Raw genomic sequence first — 24,765 nt, 5'->3', positions numbered from 1 at the left:
CGTCACTTTGCATGCGAAGAAAGATTCCTTCAAAATAAAAGCACGCATTTCAAAACATTGAAATGTGGATAACTAAATCGAAAGATACAGTACTACATTTTAATCAATGCCCCCTTTATACTGTGCTTAAAAGAAAATGCAAAAAAAAGGACTTTATGGAAACAATTACAAATATGCTTCTAAAAACATTTTGTAAGACCACTATCAAAACATACGATGTTCAGATCGTTATACTCAGTAGAGTGGGGTCTGTATAATCTATATATGATGTTATTTAATGGGGGACTGAAGTCTAAATCCACAGCAGCACTTTATACTCCACCTACAGACCCTACTGAGTATTCCCAACCCACTTTTAACTCCACAAATACAATCGTTTTTTTTATCGTAAAACCCATACAGTATGTAATTCATTTACTGTGTATTGCATTGCAATGTATGGAGTGGGTGGAGTCACCAGCACTCTGTATTAAACCCACTGCCCAGCACAAGAGACCAATTTAAGTTTTGCAGACTCTATATTGAGTAATTCCGATTACATATTGTATTTTTTTAAGTGTATTTATTTAAAGAATGACTGCCCCTAAAATGCAACTAATCCCTTTTAAAATGGCCTATGTGGCTTCGATATGAGTCAGAGACATTTATTCTTGTGTCAAAATTGACTACAAAGTCAATTGTCATAAACGCAGTCTCGTCTAAAATAGACTTTTAGTTTTTTAGTATTTTTTTTTCTTTTTTTTTCGAAAAACTACACTGGAGAAAAATATAAACGCAACATGTAAAGTGTTGGTCCCATGTTTCATGAGCTGAAATAAAAGATCCCCGAAATTTTCCATAAGCACAGAAACCTTATTTAGCTCAGATTTTTTGCATAAATTTGTTTACATCCCTGTTAGTGAGCATTTATCCTTTGCCAAGATAATCCATCCACCTGACAGGTGTGACATATGAAGAAGCTGAATAAACAGCATGATCATTACACAGGTGCACCTTGTGCTGGGGACAATAAAAGGCCACTAACATGTACAGTTTTGTCACAACACAATGCCACAGATGTCTCAAGTAGAGGGAACTTGCAATTGGCATGCTGACTGCAGGAATGTTTATCAGAGCTGTTGCCAGAGAATTGAATGTTGATTTCTCTACCATAAGCCACCTCCATAATTTTTTTGAGAATTTGTCAGTACGTCCAACCGGCCTCACAACCACAGACCACATGTAGGGCGTTGTGTAGGTGAGCTGTTTGCTGATGTCACTGTTGTTAACAAAGTACCCCATGGTGGCAGTGGAGTTATGAAGCACAGCCATTGAAGAAGAGTGGGACAACATTCCACAGGCCACAATCAACAGCCCGATCAACTCTATGCGAAGGAGGTGTTGCGCTGCACGAGGAAAATGGTCACAACACTGACTGGTTTTCTGATCCACACCCCTACCTTTTTTTATGTATCTGTGACCAACAGATGCATATCTGGATTTCCAGTCATGTGAAATCCATAGATCAGGGCCTAATGAATTTATTTAAATTGACTGATTTCCTTATATGAACGTTAACTCAGTAAAATCTTTGAAATTGTTGCCCACTTTGTGTCCCTTCGTTGAATGGGACTCCATTGTTTCATCATCCCCAACGCTTTCAAAGGATGGCAGACTGAAACAGGTGGGATTTTAGGAGGGGGGGTTTAGGAGGAGGAGGAGGAGGAGGGGTTCTGAAAAACACTTATTCGGGTGTCCACAGAATGTTGACTAGCAACAACAACTGGAACCTGAAAGACACCCACCATGAGCACCCACTAAATTTGCCTTAAGGCAAACAAAATGAAAACCCACACCAAACTTAAAGACAGGAAGCAAACCAAAAAGGTGGAGCAAAACAAAATCATATAAAGGATTGTTTGTTTAGAAGTCAACATAGGAAGAGCCAACTAAAGGTGTTAACCCTCCGCATCTATCAAGACAAGTGGAGCACAAGGCCAGCCACTATAAAATAGCACCTGGGCTAGCATAGGTGAAACACATTTCCAATTACAAGATGGCAACCAGCGCAGGTGTAACACATACTGACTAACAAGGCAACACCAGTCTGTGCTCCCTAAGTGTTACCAAACTATATGTGCTAAAGTCCAATCCCAAAACATAAATGGAAAAACCATTGACTGCCCACTCTTGAAAGACAGTCAGCAACCAAGTTGGCCCTACCACGGACATGTCTGATTTCAAGGTGGAACTCCTACAATATCTGTAGGAACTTTCCTCTCCTGATTTTCCTCAGGGAATGGCCTCAGGGAAATGAGTGGTAGCGCACATGATGGTCAAAAGAAACTTGTTACCATTCTTTGCTTTGGGCAAAGGACCCTGCTGAAAGGTTCGTCAAAAGCAGGAATACACTGCAAAGGTGCAACCGTCACAGCTTGGTTTGGTTTAGCCATCCGCTGGCAAACACGAAAGGATTTACAGTTCGCCACTTCATCCTGTTTCAGACTAGACCAGAAGAAGTTATATAAGATACGGTCATACATCTTGCTGACCCCAAGATGGCTTGCCATACTACCATCGTGAGCCAACCTCAGTATCTCTTATCAAAGCGTACCTAGAACAACAATTTGAGCCAATTGTCTTGCCCCAAAGTGAAGCGAGGACGCCGTTTCCTCATTAGAACTCCATCTCTGTCAAAGTAACCCACACAAACTTAATCAAAATCCTTCTCTGGACATCTTTCAGAAAAAAGAGTGGAGAGGGACACATCTTTACTCTGTTTCGCAATCAGCTGCTTCCTGGACATTGAAGTGTCAAGTGTAAGAACCCGCTCTTCCTTCAGGGGTCAACTCAGGAGGTTTAGAAAAATCAGGATCACCCATATATGTCTCGGACAGATCGACCATGGTGGGATTGCTGACATCCTCCTCAACACTAGACTTGCTCCCGCCAACTTTCTTAGACAAAGCACATGTAATGGCACACGCTGAGAACACTAAGATTGTTTTCTGATAATCTAGCAGGTTCCTTTACTTTGGGTTCCTTACCAACAACAGGATTTTGCACAACCATCCCTTCAGCCAAATCGTTTCCCAAAATGAATAAGACCCCCTTCACCGGTAGGTTAGGCTCAATCCAACAACAACGGAACCAGAAATAAGATCAGACTCGAGTTCCACATTATACAAAGGAACTTCCATGCAACCCAGGAGCAGGACTCTAACCCGGAAGCTTATAAGAAATCCCGATATGCCCTCCGACAAACCATCAAACAGGCAAAGGGTCAATACAGGACTAAGATCGAGTCGTACTACACCGGCTCTGACGCTCGTCGGATGTGGCAAGGCTTGCAAACCATTATAGACTGCAAAGGGAAACAGCCGAGAGCTGCCCAGAGACACGGGCCTACTAGACGAGCTAAACTACTTCTATGCTCGCTTCGAGGCAAATAACACTGAAACATGCATGAGAGCACCAGCTTTACCAGAAGACTGTGTGATCAAGCTCTCCGCAGCCAATGTGAGTAAGACCTTTAGACATGTCAACATTCACAAGGCCGCAGGGCCAGACGGATTACCAGGATGTGTACTGCGAGCAGGCTAGCTAACGTTTGCTAAAGTGCTCATACAAGTTTATTCTGTATTGTCTAGGGCAGGTATTCCCAAACTGGGGAATACCAGTTTGGTACCCCCAGGGGTACGCGTAATGCCGACGGGGGTACGCCAAATAAAAATATGATTCACATTTAAAAGAATATCTAAATATTATTATTATTAGTTATTTTTTTAACGTTTTTTTTAATTCACATTTTCAAACAGTCCATTTGTATTTTCCAACGGGGCTATATATTTGGGTGAGGTTTTTTTCTCGCCTGAGTAGCCTCGTTTTACTGACAAAAAAAATAAAATTAAACCATCTAGTGTTCAGCGAAATAACAACACAATGTCACTTACAGGTAGCCTAGTCAAATAAATAACAAATCCAGCTGTTTGTGTCATCCGTTTCATTTGACATTGTCCATAAGCTTGAGTTCATTTGCACACAAAAAGTCATACAATGAGGGAAAGACCTGTGTGTTGTCCTTGTTAATGCAGACAAAGAACAGCTCCAGCTTTTTAATCATAGTGTCACGACTTCCACCAAAGTTGGTCCCTCTCCTTGTTCAGGCGGCGTTCGGTGGTCGAAGTCGCCGACCTTCTAGCCATTGCTGATCCTCTTTTCATTTTCCTTTGGTTTTGTCTTGTCTTGTATCACACCTGGTTCCAATCCCATTCATTACATGTTGTGTATTTAACCCTCTGTTCCCCCTTGTTGTCTTTGTTGGTGATTGTTTTTTGTAAGCTTTCTGCAAGATATGTTCTGGTGTGCGACGGGTTTTGTACCCACTTGTTTCATTTTGCATATTTTGGTTTTCTAAGGTTTTTAGCACTTATTAAACTGCTCCGTTTATACCAAGTTCAATCTCCTGCGCCTGACTTCTCTGCCACTAGCACGCACCCTTATACATAGTCTCAATTTTGTCCGGATTAAGTGATATGACATGCTATTCTATAAAATCCTTTCTCTGTCATTTATATTACCTGATTGAGCGAATCATGTAAATGTAATTAACTAGAAAGTCAGGGCACCACAAAATAATATTTATAGAGCACCTATCTTCCGAATAAACTCTTAAAGAGCTAGTAATATGTTACATCAAAAGCAGTCAATATTAATCGTCACCTTATTTCAGTCTCATCTGAAAGTTGTAAATTCTTGGCTATCTTCACGAACCCTGGCTAACAACTTGAGTCAGCAATACAAAAGTGGGTTTAATTATTTATTTACTAAATACCTAACTAATCACACATAATTACATATACACAGAATTAATCATACATTGATTACAAATTATGTCCAAAAGGAAAATGTCCGTACCGGACGGAACAGATATGACAGCTGGTTACACAAAGAAAAGGGGGCTGGAATTGAGTGAAAGAGCGGGAAGACTGAAGAACAAATGGAGAAGCAATGTCTCTATCGGGCCGTAGGCAGCTACTCTATCGTAAATACAGAATCTTATGCATTCTAAATTACCACCCATTTAGAAAAGGAAAATGCAATAAATATTTACTCTGAGCTGCGCTTCAATAGGTTGGTGGAGTCCTTTGAAGAGTGTCTCTGGTGGTGAACGGGAAACATTGTAGTGTCGTCGTTGTGTGGTAGACGGGTTACTCTGTCCGTCCTTTCCTAGCCCACGTTTACAGAGGCCGCTGCTAACTCAACGACTAGGAGGTATCACTTCAGTAGCGAATAAGAGTTCAAAGTTCATACCATTCGCAACCAAAGCTCACACTGAGGTTGGCTTCGTTCTGTAGTTATTATCTGAATCCTTTTGACATCGGATCATCATACTTTTGTACCCGGAACAGGAGGTTACATTTTCGTCAAGGGCTTATATAGTGGAGGGAGAAGGGTGTGTTTCATAGTTTATAGCCCATGTCTCTTCACAGGGGCGGGCCACTGATTGAGCAGAGCCCGAACCTTATAAAAACCCATATCTCTCATTTGGAAGCTACAAATACATTTAATCTTTTCACCAATAATTTTATATTTAAATATTTGAATTGCAAAACAATTCCACGTGAATCTGATAACAATAATGTGTAGACTTTCCCAGATACAGTTTAGGTCGTCCTGTCATCAGTCATAATGTCTTAGATGACAACCGAACTGACATCATATTCATTAAGTACCAACGCATATTTTCAACTGGTTCTATTTCCAAAATATGGTTCCTTTCCCTCCACTTGTTTGATGTTCCTAGACGCTCTGTTTAACAAAGGCTATTCAAGAGTCCCTCTGTAGAGTCAAGAGAGAGAGAAGCGAGAAAGGTATTCATGGGGGGGTTATGAACCTTACCCACAGGCCAATGTCATGACACCCTGTAATCCTAGATTCAGATCTTTCAGGCGAGAAAAAACATCACCCAGATAGGCCAGTCATGTGAGAAACTCGTCACCATGCAAGCGGTCAGACAAGTGAAAATTATGGTCAGTAACGAAAACTTTAAGCTTGTATCTCAATTTAAAAAATCATGTCTATCCTTTGCCCCTTGATAACCAGCGCACTTTTGTATGTTGTAAAAGTGTTACATGCCCATACCATTGCATAGTGCATAAAATACACGAGAGTTCATGGGGCTTGCTTTAACAATGCTAACAATTTTCACTGTAGTGTCCAAAACATCTATCAAGCTGACAGGCATTCCCTTGGCAGCAAGAGCCTCTCGGTGGATGCTGCAGTGGACCCAAGTGGCGTCGGGAGCAACTTGCGTTAACACTCAACTATGTCTTCCTGTCATGGCAGTTTCGCCATCAGTACAGATGTCAACATGAGCAGCAGCTACATTTGGCTAGTGGAATTCCCGTGAGAGAATAACGGTTAATGTGATTCATGCCTCCAGTCCACTTACCGATATCGGAACAAGGGAGCCTCATCGAAATTGCAACAAGCGGTCCCGTGAAATTTGAATTTAAACAGAAGCCACTGCCAGATTTCTGGATTGGGCTGTGCTCAGAGTATCCTGCCTTGGCAAATTGGCTGTTAAGACACTGATGCCCTTTGCAACTACATACCTAAAGTGAGGAGAACAAGTATATGATATATCAGAAAAGCAGAACTTAATATTTGGTACAGAAACCTTTGTTGCAATTACAGAGATCATACGTTTTCTGTAGTTCTTGACCAGGTTTGCACACACTGCAGCAGGGATTTTGGCCCACTCCTCCATACAGACCTTCTCCAGATCCTTCAGGTTTCGGGGCTGTCACTGGGCAATACGGACTTTCAGCTCCCTCCAAAGATTTTCTATTGGGTTCAGGTCTGGAGACTGGCTAGGCCACTCCAGGACCTTGAGATGCTTCTTACGGAGCCACTCCTTAGTTGCCCTGGCTGTGTGTTTCGGGTCGTTGTCATGCTGGAAGACCCAGCCACGACCCATCTTCAATGCTCTTACTGAGGGAAAGAGGTTGTTGGCCAAGATCTCGCGATACATGGCACCATCCATCCTCCCCTCAATATGGGATGCACTGTAGGATTTTAATCCATGACGGCGTAGTGTGTTACTAATGGTTTTCTTTGAGACTGTGGTTTCTTTAAACTAGTAGGTTAATTACCCAGCTAAGCAGATACAAGTAATAGAGTCATTTTGGTTGTGAAGTGCATAGTCAAAAAGCTTTGTCCTTTCTTTATAACAAAATGCAATTTACCACTTGGCTGTCTATTGTACAACCCTGTCACAGGCCCTCTCGGTCAACACCACCTCATAAAATAAGGAAGTACATTGTTTATGAGGATTGCCTGCTGCAGTTGTTCGAGATATGTCCAGCCGAACACGCAACACAGACGAGACCAGCAAGGGGACCCTTCAGCATCACGGACATGTCCTTGCTTTGAGCATTCCTATAAATGGAACAAGGAGTACACTTAAACCAGGTTGATGACATTCGACCTGGTCAAAGGTCAAAACTGTTTCGAGTTTTGTCCAAATTCACCTTCATAACCTAGCCTGGTGAAACCAGCCTGATCACTGTGTTTACCATTCTATTTCACTTCACATATCATGATATCTGAAGTGAAATAAAAGGTGACTCCACCATGCTAATCATAACCACCATTGATAATGTAATCAGTGCTCAGGGAGTGTGTTTGTGTGTGACTGTCCAGTATCTTTGAGGGGCCAGGGCTGATGTACGCTGCCATGCTCATCAATGGGGCGCTAGTAAAGACCTTACCTCCAGCCTCACCTCTTTCCCACTCACCAATGGTCATAGATTAGGCAGGTTTGAGTCTGGACCTGTTCAAACTTCAACATAGCAACATGCCTATGGTAATTCAACAGTGACTGTGTGTGTATGTGTTCACAGAAACATGTATGGAGCCAGAACATGGAGACTTGTAAGATAATGTGATGAAGTCCAGTCTGACAGATGGGCTTGATACTGATGTCTTTAAATGTAGAAAGACCTGGCACTCAGCATAAAAAAATGTAGTAAACAGCTTTTACTTGTATTGCCTTTTTTTTAAATTATTGAATTGAATCGTATCATTCAATATGGCGAGGGTGAAACCCTATGTATTCTGCACCAGGATCAAGGAGCTCCTTTTGTACACGGGAAACCACACAGGAAGGTATGACCACTGTGACATGTTTGCCATGGTAGCCTCATCTCCATCAAACAAAATTATGATAGGCACAGTATCTGTACCAGCTGGGAATGACAATGAAAGACGCACGTTGTTATATTAGCAGAACACTGCTTCTATGGTAATTATGTACATGGTGGTTTATCAACCCGCATGAGGTTTGTTTGTTGATTGAGTGGGGTGAAACAGCTGCAAGCAAAGCTCTGACAGATGGGTGTGTCTTGATGGTGACAATGACACACCCAAGAAACACCCACATCAAACCACACAGACCCAAGCCAACTGAAGTTTTGCATCTGCTATGGCCACCAAATTTTTTGAGGAGCAACCCAAAAAACAAGGCCAAATCAGCAGGTCCAGATCCCCTTTAAATATAACCTACCGTACACAATAGCTTTCAACATACCAGTAGTGGTGTAAACCTTTTAATACATTTTACAAATAAAAAGTATGTCAAAATATCAATTTTTTTCCCACATAGGTGGTTGCAATGCTGTGAAAAGCAGTCGTACTGCACTAGAGTGTTAAAAAACATCGGAAAGTTTAGCATTAATTTGCAGGGCGACTCTGCAAAAAGAAATCCCCGGTCGTGCTGCCAGCATAATATCCTGCTGCTATGAGAACGGTACTCAATGCGGCTGCGCGATAGGAAGAGGGCGTGTCACGTGTGCATGTCCTTGGAAAATAAAACATGTGCTACGTCAAACCGAAGACGGCGTGAATACAATGCTTTTTATAAATATGGTTTGTATAAATCCTTGGTATGTCAGCCACCAGTGTTCCATTAAACGATGCCTGCACTATACTTGACTCTTAGAATGATAAACTATCATTAGGGCTCGATTCCTCCTCGGGCTCAATTTTGTTCATTCTATTCTATATTCTGTTCTTTTCTGTTCTATTCCATTCCCATTATCAGAAAAGCAAAACCCCTTGATAAGTTAAATCATTTGATTCATTTTCTCAAGACAACTGCTGACGGCTTGCTATGATTACCCAGCACTGACATGACATTGTTTGTTGCAGTTATGCATAGGCACAGAGCGTTGTGCCTACATTATGTTCACTGTCATCACAGGCTATCAAAAGGTTAGTAATAATAATAATAATAAATACCAGGACATGATAGCAGCTATTTTATTTCGTGTTTATTTGCATTCAATGAAGGAATTCTGACTGAAAATTATCACATGAGATGAATATCATAACCTGAGAATGTTAAACAATCAGTTTTACACCAACAAAAAGACCCTTTAAACAGTGAGTCAACTGAATATGAAAAACCTCATCTACATATAAAGCACCAAAGTGATACATTTTAAATCTTACAATCATATTTAAACAAATATTAATCATTTTAAAAAACATTTACAATTAAAGCCCAATTATCTTTTTTAGTTCAATACTATATTCACATGACTGAAAAATACAAACTCAATAAAATGTTATCAATCATTAAATTTAAGCATTTTTCATTATATAATTGAATATCTGTGCTACAACTGGTAAATAAATCTAAAGGAACTTCTCTCTTGCATGGCTGAATGAAAAAAAAGTCTTACTTTTGGTATCAATACAGTAATGTTCTTTGGGAGGAAAATCTATAGAATGTTTTGTTTGTTTGTTACCTTCACTCTTCAACATTGAAACATTTCGACATCCATACAAAAGTTAGCCTTCGCCTGTGCCAGTCTGTTTGTGCTATCATGCCAACTTAGATGTCACTTATTATCATGCCAAGCATGACAATTTTGCTCTGAGGCTAGACTGTTGTGCTTGAGAATGTGCAATGGAGTGGTCAAGAGCACAAACAGATCAAGAACAGGGAAGATATGGCTATACTCTTAGAAAAGAAAGGTGATATCTAGAACTTAAAAAAGTTCTTCGGCTGTCCCCATAGGAGAAACCTTTCAAGAACCCTTTTTGGTTCCAAGTAGAACCCTTCTTAGTTCCATATAAAAACCTTGACACAGAGGGTTCTACATGGAACACAAAAGAGTTCCACCAAGAACCAAAAAGGTTTCTTCTATGGGGACACTCAAAGAAGCCTTTTGGAACCCGTATAGCATGAATTAGAACTAAGATACAGCATTGTAAAGTATAGCCTTGGGAAACACTAGATCCCAGACCCTGAGATAAATAATTACTGTATTAGTTTCTTATACAGAGCCTAAAGAAACGTAAAATAACCAGGTCAATATGTGGTTACAATCTAACCTAAAATGATAATTACATCATGACATTTGACCTTTACTGAGTAAGTACTGAGATTAAGGTTAATTTCAGTAGCTGCGCTTTCCCCCTGAGTTATTTGTGCTCATATTGCTCCTTTAACTTGAAAATCTCTGAGAAACACCCTAACTAATGAACATGGTAAAAAAATAAATAATTTGGAACAAGCTACCAGCGGTCCTGGCACCACTTTGTTTTACAATAAACCATGCTAAAGGCTAAGCTGTAGTAACAGCTATATTTTTTTTTATTTAACTCGGCAAGTCAGTTAAGAACATATTCTTATTTACAATGACAGCCTACCCTGGCCAAACCCTAACGACGCTGGGCCAATTGTGCGCCGTCCTATGGGACTCCCAATCACAGCTGGTTGTGATACAGCCTGGAATTGAATCAGGTAGTGACACCTCTAGCATGGAGATGCAGTGCCTTAGACCACTGCTCCACTCGGGAGCCCCCTATATAAACAAGAAATATCTGGTTTCATAAACAATTTTCTTTGTGTACATTTTTATTAGGTGAAGTACCCCTTTCAATCTCAGATATATTTGATTCTATATTCTAAATTCATGAATAACACCTTCGTGACTTAATTACTATTTAACTACAGTAGCGAGTATCTTCATGGTTATGGAAAGGGGGAGAAAACACTGCAAAAAGAAGCGTAATAGCTCAATTGGACAGCTCTTGAAAATAATAATCCTCTCTGATTTGGGAAGAGTACTGACCCACCATGCTTTCGGAAGCTGCGGGTATAGTGAATAATAGATCCAGGCTTGGTCTCCATGGGAAACACTATTGTCCACAATATACTGCCCTGAGTGTCTGATTGCACAGAGCACCTTAAGGGGATTTGTATCAAACTAAGCCAAGCAGTAAGGATTCTCGCGGTCTAATCTCACAATATATCAATGACAATAAAACCAAGTACATTTTTACAATATATTTTTTGTATTCTACAGAAAGTCTACAAAATTAATACAATGTCTAGAAATCAGCAATAACATTAAACAGTGTTTAAATGTAGGAATGGAAACTACAGAATTTAGGTTTAGAATTAAACATAATATTTGGTAAAACTGTTGGGAGTGTGTGTGTTCAGTTTCCAGTTCCACTGTAGAGCTCAACAGTACTGGAACTCAGGTTCCTGCTCTGCCTTAGCCTCCCGCCACCTGCTGGACTCTGTAAAGAGAACGAGAGAGACAGGAGGAGATAGGGAGACAGAAAGAGAGAGAAAATGAAAGAAATACAGATTAAAAAAAATACAAGGTCATGCTTTATCACTAAACCTGATTCTGAAGAGAAAGAATGGTGGGGGTGTTTTTAGAACAGGTATCTTGGTCCTGGGTGAACTAAGGTGAACTATTCAGCAGGCAGCCGATAAGTTGCTACAAGGCCATAATGCAAACTAAGCAAGTATTGAATATCGCTATATCAACTAGGGGACGTGTTACCTGAAAGGAGTCATTGTCATCACTTCTCTTGTTCAAATAGTTCAGAGAGGCAGCTCGTTTCATACTGCAAAGAAAAACAAAGCATTTTCATTTAAGCACATTTAGATGATTTCAGAGTGTGTGTGTGTGTCTTTGTTCGTGTGAGGCCACTGAAGGCTACTGGACCTAGAATGGGTGTATAATTTTGTGTGAATTTGTGTGTCAAATTAATGTCACAACATTTGACAACTGTGTAAACAAATTCAAGTGCATTTCAATTTTGTTTGATTTAGTAAAACTGTTACTGAATATCTGCTCAGAATAGCATAGCTTTGTGTGAGATTAATCATTAATATAACAGTACATTTAAATTGATTTTGCTATTTATCTTCAACTGAATCTTATACAGAAATACTGGGTTGGTGGTCCTAATAAAGAGGAAGACAATAGCTGTAAAAAACAAAAAACAAACAAACACTGGAGCATTATCCTTAACCAAAAACGCAGTGTCAGACTTGAGGTGCTGTAGTTGCAGAAACACAATTAAGATAATGAAGATTGGAGTGGAGAGGGGATACAAATGTTTTTTTTAGATTCTTGGTTAAAATAATCTCCAGTGTGTGAATATTGTCATCTAAATATATATATATATTATACATATAAAATGGTATTTTGACACAGCATGGAAATCAGATGGGGATACAGGCAGGTGGGAGAAACATTGTACTGAAATGAATCACGTTTGACATTATTGGCTATTTTGGCATTTAAAGCCCCATTCAGCCTCCAAAGCACCTAATTTCCTCAGCCACTTTGTGATGCAAATATACATTTTATTAACCTTTCCCATATTCAAGTCATTTCACATCTTTTCTTAATAGCCTCATGAACATAGCAACTTGGTTGCAGCTTCTATCTGTGCTAGAATGGTTGAGAAGGCCATAAAAAGAAAAAAGAAATAGGATATTGGTAACAGCCGAGAATATCCACACCGGTGCATCCCTAATTGAATGTCTAAAACCAGATTGAAAGTATGTAGTCAGGTCCAAAATGATTGGCAAAAGATCAGCAAACAAAAATTGTATAGAATAAATAATAAATACTGAGCAATATAATTTATATTATTTTTTACAATTATAGTATTTTATACTAATACAATTGCTCAGAGAAATAGATTTTGTTAAACAAGTAATAAGTAAATAAAACTCTAAAAGACAAGGATCAAATATATTGGCACCCCTGTTTAATACTCCAGGACCCTCCTCTTGTGAAGATTGACAATAGATTTCACATGCTGTTGTGCAAATGGAATAGACAACAGGTGGAAATTATAGGCAATTAGCAAGACACCCCCAATAAAGGAGTGGTTCTGCAGGTGATAACCACAGACTAATTCTCAGTTCCTATGCTTCCTGGCTGATGTTTTGGTCACTTTTGAGTGCTGGCGGTGCTTTCACTCTAGTGGTAGCATGAGACGGAGTCTACAACCCACACAAGTGGCTCATGTAGTGCAGCTCATCCAGGATGGCACAACAATGCGAGCTGTGGCAAGAAGGTTTGCTGTGTCTGTCAGCGTAGTGTCCAGAGCATGGAGGCGCTACCAGGAGACAGGCCAGTACATCAGGAGATGTGGAGGAGGCCGTAGGAGGGCAACAACCCAGCAGCAGGACCGCTACCTCCGCCTTTGTGCAAGGAGGAGCAGGAGGAACACTGCCAGAGGCCTGCAAAATGACCTCCAGCAGGCCACAAATGTGCATGTGTCTGCTCAAACGGTCAGAAACAGACTCCATGAGGGTGGTATGAGGGCCCGACGTCCACAGGTGGGGGTTGTGCTTACAGCCCAACACCGTGCAGGACGTTTGGCATTTGCCAGAGAACACCAAGATTGGCAAATTCACCACTGGCGCCCTGTGCTCTTCACAGATGAAAGCAGGTTCACACTGAGCACATGTGACAGACGTGACAGTCTGGAGACGCCGTGGAGAATGTTCTGCTGCCTGCAACATCCTCCAGCATGACCGGTTTGGTGGTGGGTCAGTCATGGTGTGGGGTGGAATTTATTTGGGAGGCCGCACAGCCCTCCATGTGCTCGCCAGAGGTAGCCTGACTGCCATTAGGTATCGAGATGAGATCCTCAGACCCCTTTGTGTGACCACATGCTGGTGCGGTTGGCCCTGGGTTCCTCCTAATGCAAGACAATGCTAGACCTCATGTGGCTGGAGTGTGTCAGCAGTTCCTGCAAGAGGAAGGCATTGATGCTATGGACTGGCCCGCCCGTTCCTCAGACCTGAATCCAATTGAGCACATCTGGGACATCTTGTCTCGCTCCATCCACCAACACCACGTTGCACCACAGACTATCCAGGAGTTGACGGATGCTTTAGTCCAGGTCTGGGAGGAGATCCCTCAGGAGACCATCCGCCACCTCATCAGGAGCATGCCCAGGCCTGGTAGGGAGGTCATACAGGCACGTGGAGGCCACACACATTACTGAGCCTTTTGACTTGTTTTAAGGACATTACATCAAAGTTGGATCAGCCTGTAGTGTGGTTTTCCACTTTAATTTTGAGTGTGACTCCAAATCCAGACCTCCATGGGTTGATAAATTAGATTTCCCTTGATAATTTTTTTGTGTGATTTTGTTGTCAGCACATTCAACTATGTAAAGAAAAAAGTATTTAATGAGAATATTTCATTCGTTCAGATCTAGGATGTGTTATTTTAGTGTTCCCTTTATTTTTTGGAGCAGTGTATATCAGGTCAATCGAAAAATACAAATGTATAAGTGTGATTTCCAAAAGCTAAACAAACAAAAACATCATTACTTTTATGATATGCGTTTGAGCCGTCATGTGCATTAGTAGCACAATTTGTAACTTATTTACATTAGCTGTTATTTACACTTGTATGTGGACTTCCCCATATTAAGTGTTGGTTAAGTTTTGGCAAACTTTTCTTAGAGGATGTACAATCATCGCAAATTTAATTATGGAGCGTTTCAAGCCCGGAGTGAACGAAGGCTGAGGGGCTTACGTTGCCAACTTCCCTTGTTTGGCTAATCATTTGCACCAACGACAAAGGTGGCTGCGGGAATCCCCCAAGGGCATAAGGCGAGGGTAAGTGGAGGAGGGTGTGTCTTTTACGAGTTTAAAACGCAGTAAAACACTTAAAAGACACACCCTATCCCCTCAGCCCTCAAATTAAGTGGACACTTCTGATGACGTATCATGATGTCTGAAGAGTATACACTTGCAGGGCAAGGGAGGAAGGAATGATTTTTAAAATGGACCACCCAAGGCCCGGAAATTCGTCACTTGTTCATCCCCCAATGATTGTGTTTTCAGCTACTGGTAGTTTGTGGGTGCTTTATATGTCCTACAGTCAATTATGACTACTTATATTAAATATATAATTATGAATATTGTCACGACCCTGGGTTTACTCTGCCGCACGAGCATGCTTTTGCGGCACAGTCGATTGCGCGCCGGACCTCGGGCTAGAAGGTCGAGGGTTCGAGACCTGCTCCCTGCCTGTTTCATTACAATGTATACCTACTGTATTAAAGCTAGCAAATTAATTAATGTAAACTCACCTCACTTTTGTACATAGCCATGGTCCGTACAATTGACCTTATTTTAGCGCCCCAAAAATGTAATACTTTCAGATCAACTGTAATGTCAATACCATTGTAAAGCACAATTTCTCCCCTTTCCAACAGAATCAATTACATGACCCCCACGCTGCCCGTTTCTGCATGATTCAAGAAGGCAATGAGCCACGTCGGGTCTTTTCAAAAATGGCGGGTGGGGAAGCGAAACTAATGCGTGATACTGAGTAGAGATGTGTGGGAAAATTGCTTTTTTTCCACTCAATCTGTCCAACTTATCGCCTCTAAAATGTAAATAAAACACTATAAAGAGTTTATATAATGTGTCATTACATACCTGTTTGAAGGTTTGTGTCGAATTTCGAATCGGGTTTTTAGGGCGGTGCTAAAGTGATCTTCAGAAGTAAAAATCGGCTTTGAGAACGATCGCTTGCAGTGATGACGCAAAAAAATTACTAGGTATCCCCCTTACCCCCGTCACTGTCCATTTCTTGTTTTTAAAGGATGAGGGAAGTGCTACACCTGGTGGAGAGAGATTGTAATAAATAGTTGCTTTATGCGTGCTGTACGTTACGGCATGACATGTCACAATCTAACGGAGGGTCAGTTCTCAACTTTTCTCCAATACTATAGAGCCATGACCATGTCGATCAACTCTGAATAGAAACGTAGTTCACACCCCAGATTTTGAAGTCAACGCAGTCGCTACAGTCCCATTAGTGTTCTTTGTAGCCTCATTTGAATGTTGCGGTTGCGCACATTTGTACGGAATGGGGAGAGTTTAAGTTAGCTAACTAACGTTAGCCTGCCTAGCTGGAACTTCTGAAGGAAAATGTTTAATTTCTACAATTTCCAAAAGATAACCAAACAAAAACATTACTTATTACGAGACGTGTGTGTCGTCATGTTCATTAGTAGCACATTTTCGAACTTATTTGCATTTGTTTTTACTTACACATGTATGTTGACCTCTCCATTGATGTTGTTTTTAAGTTTTTGCGGACTTTACCAATTTATGTGGTAAATATTTTCTTAACTCTTCTTCTAACTGCACTGTTGGTTAAGGGCTTATAAGTAAGCATTTCAAGTAAGGTCTACACTTGTATTCGGCGCATGTGACAAATAAAGTTTGATTTGATTTGCCAGAGGGACAACACTGGGGTCTGAAGTTATCATGTAATCGTCAAAGCATTTTATTCTCTGATCCTTGCCACTTTTATGGCCATTTAGAGCCAATTGAATGAAAAAGTCTTACATATTGTAGCTTTAAGGCAGCAAAAATGTGCATGTGGTGTGAGAACTCACTAGGCACTGTGTATTTGTGCATGTTTATCTCTCTTACTGGGGGTTGCGTGGGTCGGGGGGGCCGTTCCCCTGTAGTTTCTTCACCAGCATCTCGCTGCTTCGCCGTATGACGTCCCGGAGCTTCCCCATCGATCCTGCTCTCCTCAGAACCCAACTGCCATCCTGAAACAACGCCCAGGGTCAGACAGTCCTGTAAACTCAGTCTCCCAATCCCTTCCTGATAGACCCCAGGGGTGTGCACATTTTTATTCCAGTCCAAACATATCAGATTGCTTTGGCAAACTGTCTCCAAAAAGCATCAGCAATAAATCTAGGCTGCCAGCCTGAAACTTCCTTCACCATACCTAATGTTTTTTTGCGCTGGCCTAGAACAAAAACCTGCAGACTTTGTAGCTCTCCAGGGTTGTATCTAGTAAAGTGGCTTACTCATACTCACCTCGTCTCCTTTCCTTCATCTGTTATGGTGGGTTAGGGTTAGTACTGGAAGATTAAAAATCAAGTCCACAAATTGTTAGCCACCCTATGGTTTTATACTGCTCCGTATTTTTCGGACCAGTACAAATGAAGGATGCAGATGAAAAGCTACCGAACCAAACCCTGCCCTTACTAAGGCAAAGTCAAGGGCATTATTTCAAAATCAGTACTTCTCCAGTAGGGGGCCGGAGAGATAGGAATTTACAGTGTGTTGAAGATAACACCGTACATTTCAAACAAGAATGCATGAATAAGATGAAGCTGTGGAAATGTTTTTCAAAGCAAAGAACTAGTCTTTGATGCCACACCACCACGGAAGTAAACATTCAGTCCTTAAACTGACACACTTCGAGGGAGAATGTACAAGTGCACACTTCAGGTAGAAGGTGGTGAAATGTAATTGGATATATTTGCAGCCTATTGCTGTGTACTACATTTTAGTATGGCAGTGAAGCCAGAGCTTCCGGGTAGTGATACTAGGTCAATGGACTCCAGAGGGAGGGAGGGAGGAGAGCATATCGGATGTGAGGTTCCCCCTCAGGTCGGTTTACACAAGCATCCAGCCAAAGAAAAGCCCAAAATGAAAGTCTTTATTTTCAGTCGATGTCAAACAAGGTTAAGAGACACATTCATCACAACACAACAAGCGAGGGTGTGCGTAGGCCTACACAATGCCGGGAGAGGAGAACCAGTAATGGAGAGCACAACATTCAACAGATGGACCGATGAAAAAAAGTACGACACAGCTAAATTGCTCCACTCCTTATGCCTACCAGCCAGCGTGTGTCAGAATTGGCTAGCTCCACTACTACTGCTTTGGCTCTACAATTACTGCTCATTTTTATATATGTATATTTAATCTGTTTGCGGCGTTCACTGAGATGCTAAAATGCCACAGTTAAGTGGAATTGCATTGTCATACGGTAACAATAGCGCAATTACTTTGAAATACACATGAACTAATAGTCTCATAGTACCGCATCAGTTTTGGTATAGCACATGCACTTTTAAACCATTATCTGTAAATCTACTATAATTGAGTATATACCTGCACCGATTGTGAAACAGAGTTATTATATCATCGTTAAAGTGCTTAGAGTTACTACATGGCATACAGGCAACTTCAATTTGGTGGTGTTGGCTAATGCTGAAACGACTGGCTAGCTAGAAGGTTAGTTACTAGTACTACACAGACTAAAATACATTGTTTCACCTCATTCTATATTTATACTAACTAAACTAAAAGTGACTTAAACATGGAAAATACAAAAGAAACTGGGACAGTTAAGTCGTGGACATCAGTGAGTACATTTCAAGAAACATCGTTGTTTGAAACATCTTTACAGTGAGGAAACACAACTGTTCAAAGATCTCACAATATGATCACACCCAACTTCAATCCCCAACCGAAAGTCGATCTTTAAGCTGCTAAAAGCGTAGTGTAACAATAGTCATCAGCAGCATTCATAAAATCTCATGTTAATTTATAACGTATAGCTTTTGAGCAACCAGCTAGGTCTCATGTTACTGTGTTCAAGGTAACTAGGTTGTTGTCTGACAAGATAGCTAACCTTGGTAATTGCATGTGTGCCATGGCTATTCATAGTGGTGTCATAAACTAACATAAGCTGTTATGACTGCCTTACGTCATGGCAGGGTAAAGTAGGCTTTTAAGAGGAGAGGATAACAAGAGGACCATCAAGGTAAAACCAAATAATGGACCTCACAAAATTTCACTTGGAAGCTTACAAAATACAAAGTCAAATACAACAACTGTGCGGCAGAGTGTATATTAATTTGTGTATCTGCTGTTTGTGTCCCTTTTCAATGGCTACTTCAAAACATGAAACAAGATCTGGCTTAGAGCATAATTACAGATTATTATATATATTTTTTTCAAGATGGGTTTGGAGAAGCAATTTGCAAAATGCCATTAAATTCAAACATTTATTCTACAGTTCGCAAGCTGTTCCTCTTTAAAAAGTCAATACCATAATTCCTAAACTTATGGCTATATAATAATAATAATAACAACAATAATGGCTTAAAATATTAAGCAATTGCTTAGAGGGACAATGCAAAGACATAAGCATTATGATAAACACTATGCTATATAAGAAACTATTTAAAAGTAAACAAAATAAAACAGGAGACAGATACACATCTCAATAACACAAGTAATCGATGTGTAAACTCAAAAGGTGCTTGTAAGTGGCGACGTGACTTGGAATCATAATAGTGTCACAATATTTGTTTATTTTCTTACATTTCCTCCTATATAACATAATAGTACGCATACATATTTAACAAGGGTCATGATCACACTTAAAACAAGTAGCAAGATATCAAAATAAGTGAAAAACAAAATAAGTGAAAAAAAGGCACCTAGGTAGTTCAATCCTGGTCAAACGTCAGGGCAAAAAGCTGGCTGGGGCAAAATAAAAACCACTACTGTAGCTAGTTGCTCTTCAGTGGCAAATAATGTTATAGCGATAACAAAACGGGATAAAAATTCTGACTGGTCTCATTTGGTAGTGGACTAATAATTGATGCCGTTATAACTGTGCTTGTTGGAAGATCAATTTAAAAACAATCATATTTGCATACAAGGAGAACAGGAGAAAATCAAAACAACCAATCCGAAGCTTTGATAGTTAAGTTTCCAGTGTTCAATTGGCCTCTGGTGCCACTGTCCAACATCTCTTATTGGTTAGAATATAATACACACTATACAAGTGATGACACAGCAAGAGAAAGGGAGGGACAGAGGGGGAGAGATGGATAGATGAAGAGAAGGGCTGAAAGATGCAGAATGATGAGAGAAATCAGTGGGCATGAATGAGATAGGAAGATGACTAGAAAGAAAATGAGGTATAAAGAAAACGCAAGAAGAGGGCAAAAGACAAGGAGGCGAGGGGTAGAGTGTAGAAGAAGATAGAGAGCATGCGTGGCAGTGTCAGAGTGACAAAGGAGGGGAGAGAAAGAGGGGGCGGTGAAAGGTATCAGTTTGGGCCAGGATTTGGAGTGGGGATGAAGGAGGAGTCCTCCATGAGAGATTAGAAGAGGCTTCACACAGAGGAAATGACGAGGGGCATCCATTTTGATTCGATTGGCTTGATTTTGATTGGTTGAGAAGAGTGAGGCAGAGGAAGGTCATCCCGCTGATTTAGGCCTAATGAATGAATGAATGACAAAGAGAGAAGAGAACAAGAAGAAAAGTGGAGAGCGAAAGAGACCGATACAAGAGAGAGAATCAGAACAGGGAGAAAGACAGATACAACAAAAAAGAGAGAAAAAAAAATGACAGGCAGAAAAACAAGGTTAACACACGATTCTAGAGAGGAACATAGCAAGATTAAAAGATCAAAGCTTAGAACATTATTTTATGACCAATATAAATATAATCAGTATCAAACATGACTGCACACTTGCATTTGTCATAAAGAATTAAATGTAGAAGACACAGTGTAGAGCCACAAATGATTGACAAATATAAACCACAGTAATCATTTGAAAAGGTTTAGAGAAGACAAAGCATTTGTAGTATTCGCTACGCCGCACTGAACGCAATATCGATGAGTCAGCTAATGACAATCAGTGTGAACCGCAGTGGGACTCGAGGGGCACCTTGGCAGTCTGCTCACCCTGCAATGCAGCGTGCACCTAGCCATCTACAGTAGGGAGCAGGGCTGTGGAGAATCTGCTTTAAAACTGATTAGAAACCATTATACACCGAGTATACCAAACATTAGGAACACCTTCCTAATATTGAACAGCCTCAATTCGTCAAGGCATGGACTCTACAAGGTGTCGAAAGAGTTCCACAGGGATGCTGGCCCATGTTGACTCCAATGCTTCCTACGGTCTTGTCAAGTTGGCTGGATGTCCTTTGGGTGGTAGACCATTCTTGATACACACAGGAAACTACTGAACGTGAAAAACCCAGTAGCTTTGCAGTTCTTGACACAAACTGGTGCGCCTGGCACCTACTACCATACCCCGTTCAAAGGCACTTACATTTTTTGCCTTGCCCATTCACCCTCTGAATGGCACAATCAATGTCTCAAGGCTTAAAAATCCCTCTTCAAACCGTCTCCCTCCATCTACACTGATTGAAGTGGATTTAACAAGTGACATCAAAAAGGGATTATAGCTTTCACCTGGATTCACCTGGTCAGTCTGTCATGTATACCTAGTATATATTAAACCAAGTATAATATATAAAATACATTACTAGAGGATATAAATAACCTGTCTTCTGGATTGACAAGTCCTCGTCGAACATCTCATTCCAAAATCATGGGCATTAATATCGAGTTGGTCCCACCTTTGCTGCTTTAACAGCCTCCACTCTTCTGCGTAGGCTTTCCACTAGATGTTGGAACATTGCTGCGGACACTTGCTTCCATTGAGCAACAAGAGCATTAGTGAGGTCGGGCATAGATGTTGGGCATTTAGGCCTGGCTCGTAGTCAGCATTCCAATTCATTCCAAAGGTGATCGATGGGGTTGAGGTCAGGGCTCTGTGCAGGGCAGTAAAGTTCTTCCACACCAATCTCGACAAACCATTTCTGTATGGCGTTGTGCACAGGGAATTGTCATGCTGAAACAGGAAAGGGCCTACCCCAAACTGTTGCCACAAAGTTGGAAGGACAGAATCGTCTAGAATGTAATTGTATGCTGTAGCGTTAATTTTTCCTTTCACCGGAACTGAGGGGCCTAGCCCAAACCATGAAAAACAGCCTCAGACCATTATTCCTTCTCCACCAAACTTTACAGTTTGCTCTATGCATTGGGGCAGGTAGCGTTCTCCGAGCATCCGGCAAACCCGGGTTCATCCATCGGACTGCCATCGAAACCCATTTCGTGAAGCTCCCAACGAACAGTTCTTGTGCTGACTTTGCTTGAGGAAGCAGTTTGGAACTCGGTAATGAGTGAGGACAGATGATTTTTACACGCTTCAACTGTCCCATTCTGTGAGCTTGTGTTGCCTACCACTTCGCGGCTGAGCCGTTGCTGCTCCTAGTCGTTTCCACATCACAATAACAAAACTTATAATTGAGTGGGGCAGCTCTAGCAGGGCAGAAATTGACAAACTGACTTGTTGGAAAGGTGGCATCCTATGATGGTGCCACGTTGAAAGTCACTGAGCTATTTTGTAAGGCCATTCTACTGCCAATGGTGGCCTATGGAGATTGCATGGCGGTGTGCTCGATTTTATACACCTGTCAGCAACGGGTGCAGCTGAAATAGCCTAATTTGAAGGGGTGTCCACATACTTTTGTATATATTTTACAGTACATATGCACTCAATGCCTTCCTAAATAATATAAGAAGGCTTAGGTGTGTGTGTCTGCGCAGTGCACTCACCCCGTTCCAGTCCACGCTGCCGTCCTCCCCTGCTTCGGAGGGGCTCTCATATTTTACGCTGCTCAGACTCTCCCTGCTCCTCCTCCTGTCTCCGTCTCTCTGCAGCTCCACCCCACCCTGAACAAAACACACAAATCCTTCCAATATAATTTCACCTTTTGTTCTTACATTATTATTGAAAGTAATTGGGTGCAACTGATTGGTAAAAATCAGTAAACCATGCAGTCACAAACACACAATCAAGCAAAATAGTCCATGACTATATGGATGTGCCCTGGATCAAAGGCAAGCAAGAAATAGGGAAATACTAATACTCAATATGAAACAATAGATCTTAAAGTCTCTGTGAATGTCAACATTCAGTTCAAGCATTTCCATAACTGAATATACACAAGTTTGGATTTCATAGTGTGGATTTAAGCTTGAACGTGTGTGCGTTTTTATAGATTTGAGGGTTAATGTGTGTGTGTGTGAGAGAGAGCAGCTGACCTGTTTTCGGGACCTCAAGGCACATTCCTCCAGGGTCTCAGCGGCCTCCATCTTGCCTTGCCGGCGGTACAGAGCTCCCAGATTACGTAGCGTGGTGTTGACAGTGGGGCTGATAGACAGACACACACCAAGGTCACTTCAAAATAACTGCAGTGACTACAGAGATGCTAATCAGTACCATTCCTTTACTTCGGTAGTGCTTACAAGTCTTTAAGTGGACTTATTATCTTACCTGTTCACCTTGCAGTTTTTATACCAGCCGCCATAATCTCCATAGCCGTCTTTGCTCTGGTGATAGAAAAATAGAGTTGGATTTTTCTTAAATCACAGAAAGGGAAACCACTCACATTTTTGAAAATGACTCAGCTATGACATCAAACAAACACAGTGGGGAAACATCCTGCTTACAGAAAACAGAATTTAAATCTGTCCAGACCACCACTACTGACTGTTAGCAATGTGCACCGAGGCATGCTTGGGAAAAGCTTTTTGTTGTTTTCAGCTAGCAGGAAGTTGCTGCCTCGCTGCGTCTAGGCATTCTTCCCCCTAATTCTTGTCATTTAGCAGACGCTCTTATCCAGAGCAACTTACAGCAGTGAGTACACACATTTTAATGTTCTCTTACTGGTCCCCCATGGGAATTAAACCCTCAAACCTGGTGATTTCAGGCGCCATGCTCTACCAACTGAGCAACAGGGGACCAGACCGAATTGACAAGTAAACAAATAGGCGTTCCTGAAAATAATTGGTACCCCTGCCACATGTCCGTTCATGCCCGCTCGCTCTCTCACACACACACACACACACTTTACCTTGCACTCCTCCCGCTCCTCAGCATGCATCCAGATGGGTTTGTTCTCAGCTGCAGAGACAGAGGAGAAAGAGAAAGGTGTGCTGTGTGCTGGCAAAAACATCCCCAACGAGTAATAGACAGGCGTTGAACAAATGGTAGGATACAGACGTAGACAGCTGCACCTTGCTGACATGTAGGCAACATTAGTTCAACTTTGTTCTTTTTTTTTCCTGTGACAAGATCGTATCGCAGCCTCTCAATCTCAGTAATGGTTTGAGATGGTTTTAAAACGCTGTCTCAACCTGAGACCAGAGTTCTGATAATCCCTCAAATTCATCCCCACCCCCTCACAGAATCAATTGAGACCTATTTGTTAATTAACCGTGCATTATATTGGCATGGTAAGAAACTCAAGAGAGAGACAAGGTCACAATTCTGCCTCAAATTTATTGAGAATATGGAAAAAGAAATGCGTGAAAATAAAGTTGGCATGAAAGACACTTGTGTAAAAATACTAAAACCTCAAATCAAAGTCAACCCATCATTTCGCATGTTACATCTTGAGAGATACCTTTGATGAAAGCTTTTAATTTCATTATGGATAAAAAAATAAATGCATATTTAATTGATTTCATAAAAATGTCAAAATAAAATGAACAGAATATTGTCAATGTCAAAAACATTCAATAAACTCAACATAACATGTGACTGTGAAAAACAATGAAAGTACAGTAAAGAAGAATACATGTGGAGCTTACTTGAAATATCCTGGCATGTTAAGCCTGAAAAACACTACCATAATGAAGACATTCTTATCCATTTTTATTTTTACAGTATGATAACAGCGACATAAGTATTATGCTAGTAATGTATGTTATGTATAAAAAAATACATGTG

The 24,765-nt window shown here is 41.0% G+C and overlaps 1 protein-coding gene across 3 annotated transcripts in view; it reads right to left on the bottom strand.

Moving 5' to 3' along the window:
• Positions 1-10,891: 10,891 nt before the first annotated feature.
• The window catches only part of LOC135539426 (kinesin light chain 1-like), a 33,254-nt gene continuing 19,380 nt past the window's right edge, over positions 10,892-24,765 (bottom strand). For 2 of the 3 annotated variants that reach the window (XM_064965306.1, XM_064965307.1), the window contains exons 10-16: positions 23,888-23,937; positions 23,308-23,363; positions 23,076-23,184; positions 22,587-22,703; positions 16,781-16,905; positions 11,853-11,916; positions 10,892-11,580 (exon numbers count right to left, since the gene is read on the bottom strand). In XM_064965306.1, coding sequence (XP_064821378.1) covers positions 11,497-11,580; positions 11,853-11,916; positions 16,781-16,905; positions 22,587-22,703; positions 23,076-23,184; positions 23,308-23,363; positions 23,888-23,937 — 605 coding nt within the window. In that variant the 3' untranslated portion in view covers positions 10,892-11,496. Of the gene's footprint in view, positions 11,581-11,852; positions 11,917-16,780; positions 16,906-17,792; positions 20,390-22,586; positions 22,704-23,075; positions 23,185-23,307; positions 23,364-23,887; positions 23,938-24,765 lie in introns of those variants that run through there. The other variant, XM_064965308.1, reaches the window with a different exon arrangement.

This window comes from Oncorhynchus masou, chromosome 5, assembly GCF_036934945.1.
Source record: "Oncorhynchus masou masou isolate Uvic2021 chromosome 5, UVic_Omas_1.1, whole genome shotgun sequence".
Taxonomy (NCBI): domain Eukaryota; kingdom Metazoa; phylum Chordata; class Actinopteri; order Salmoniformes; family Salmonidae; genus Oncorhynchus; species Oncorhynchus masou.
The sequence above is the reverse complement of the archived record's forward strand: the minus strand, read 5'-3'. Positions and strand labels throughout refer to the sequence as shown.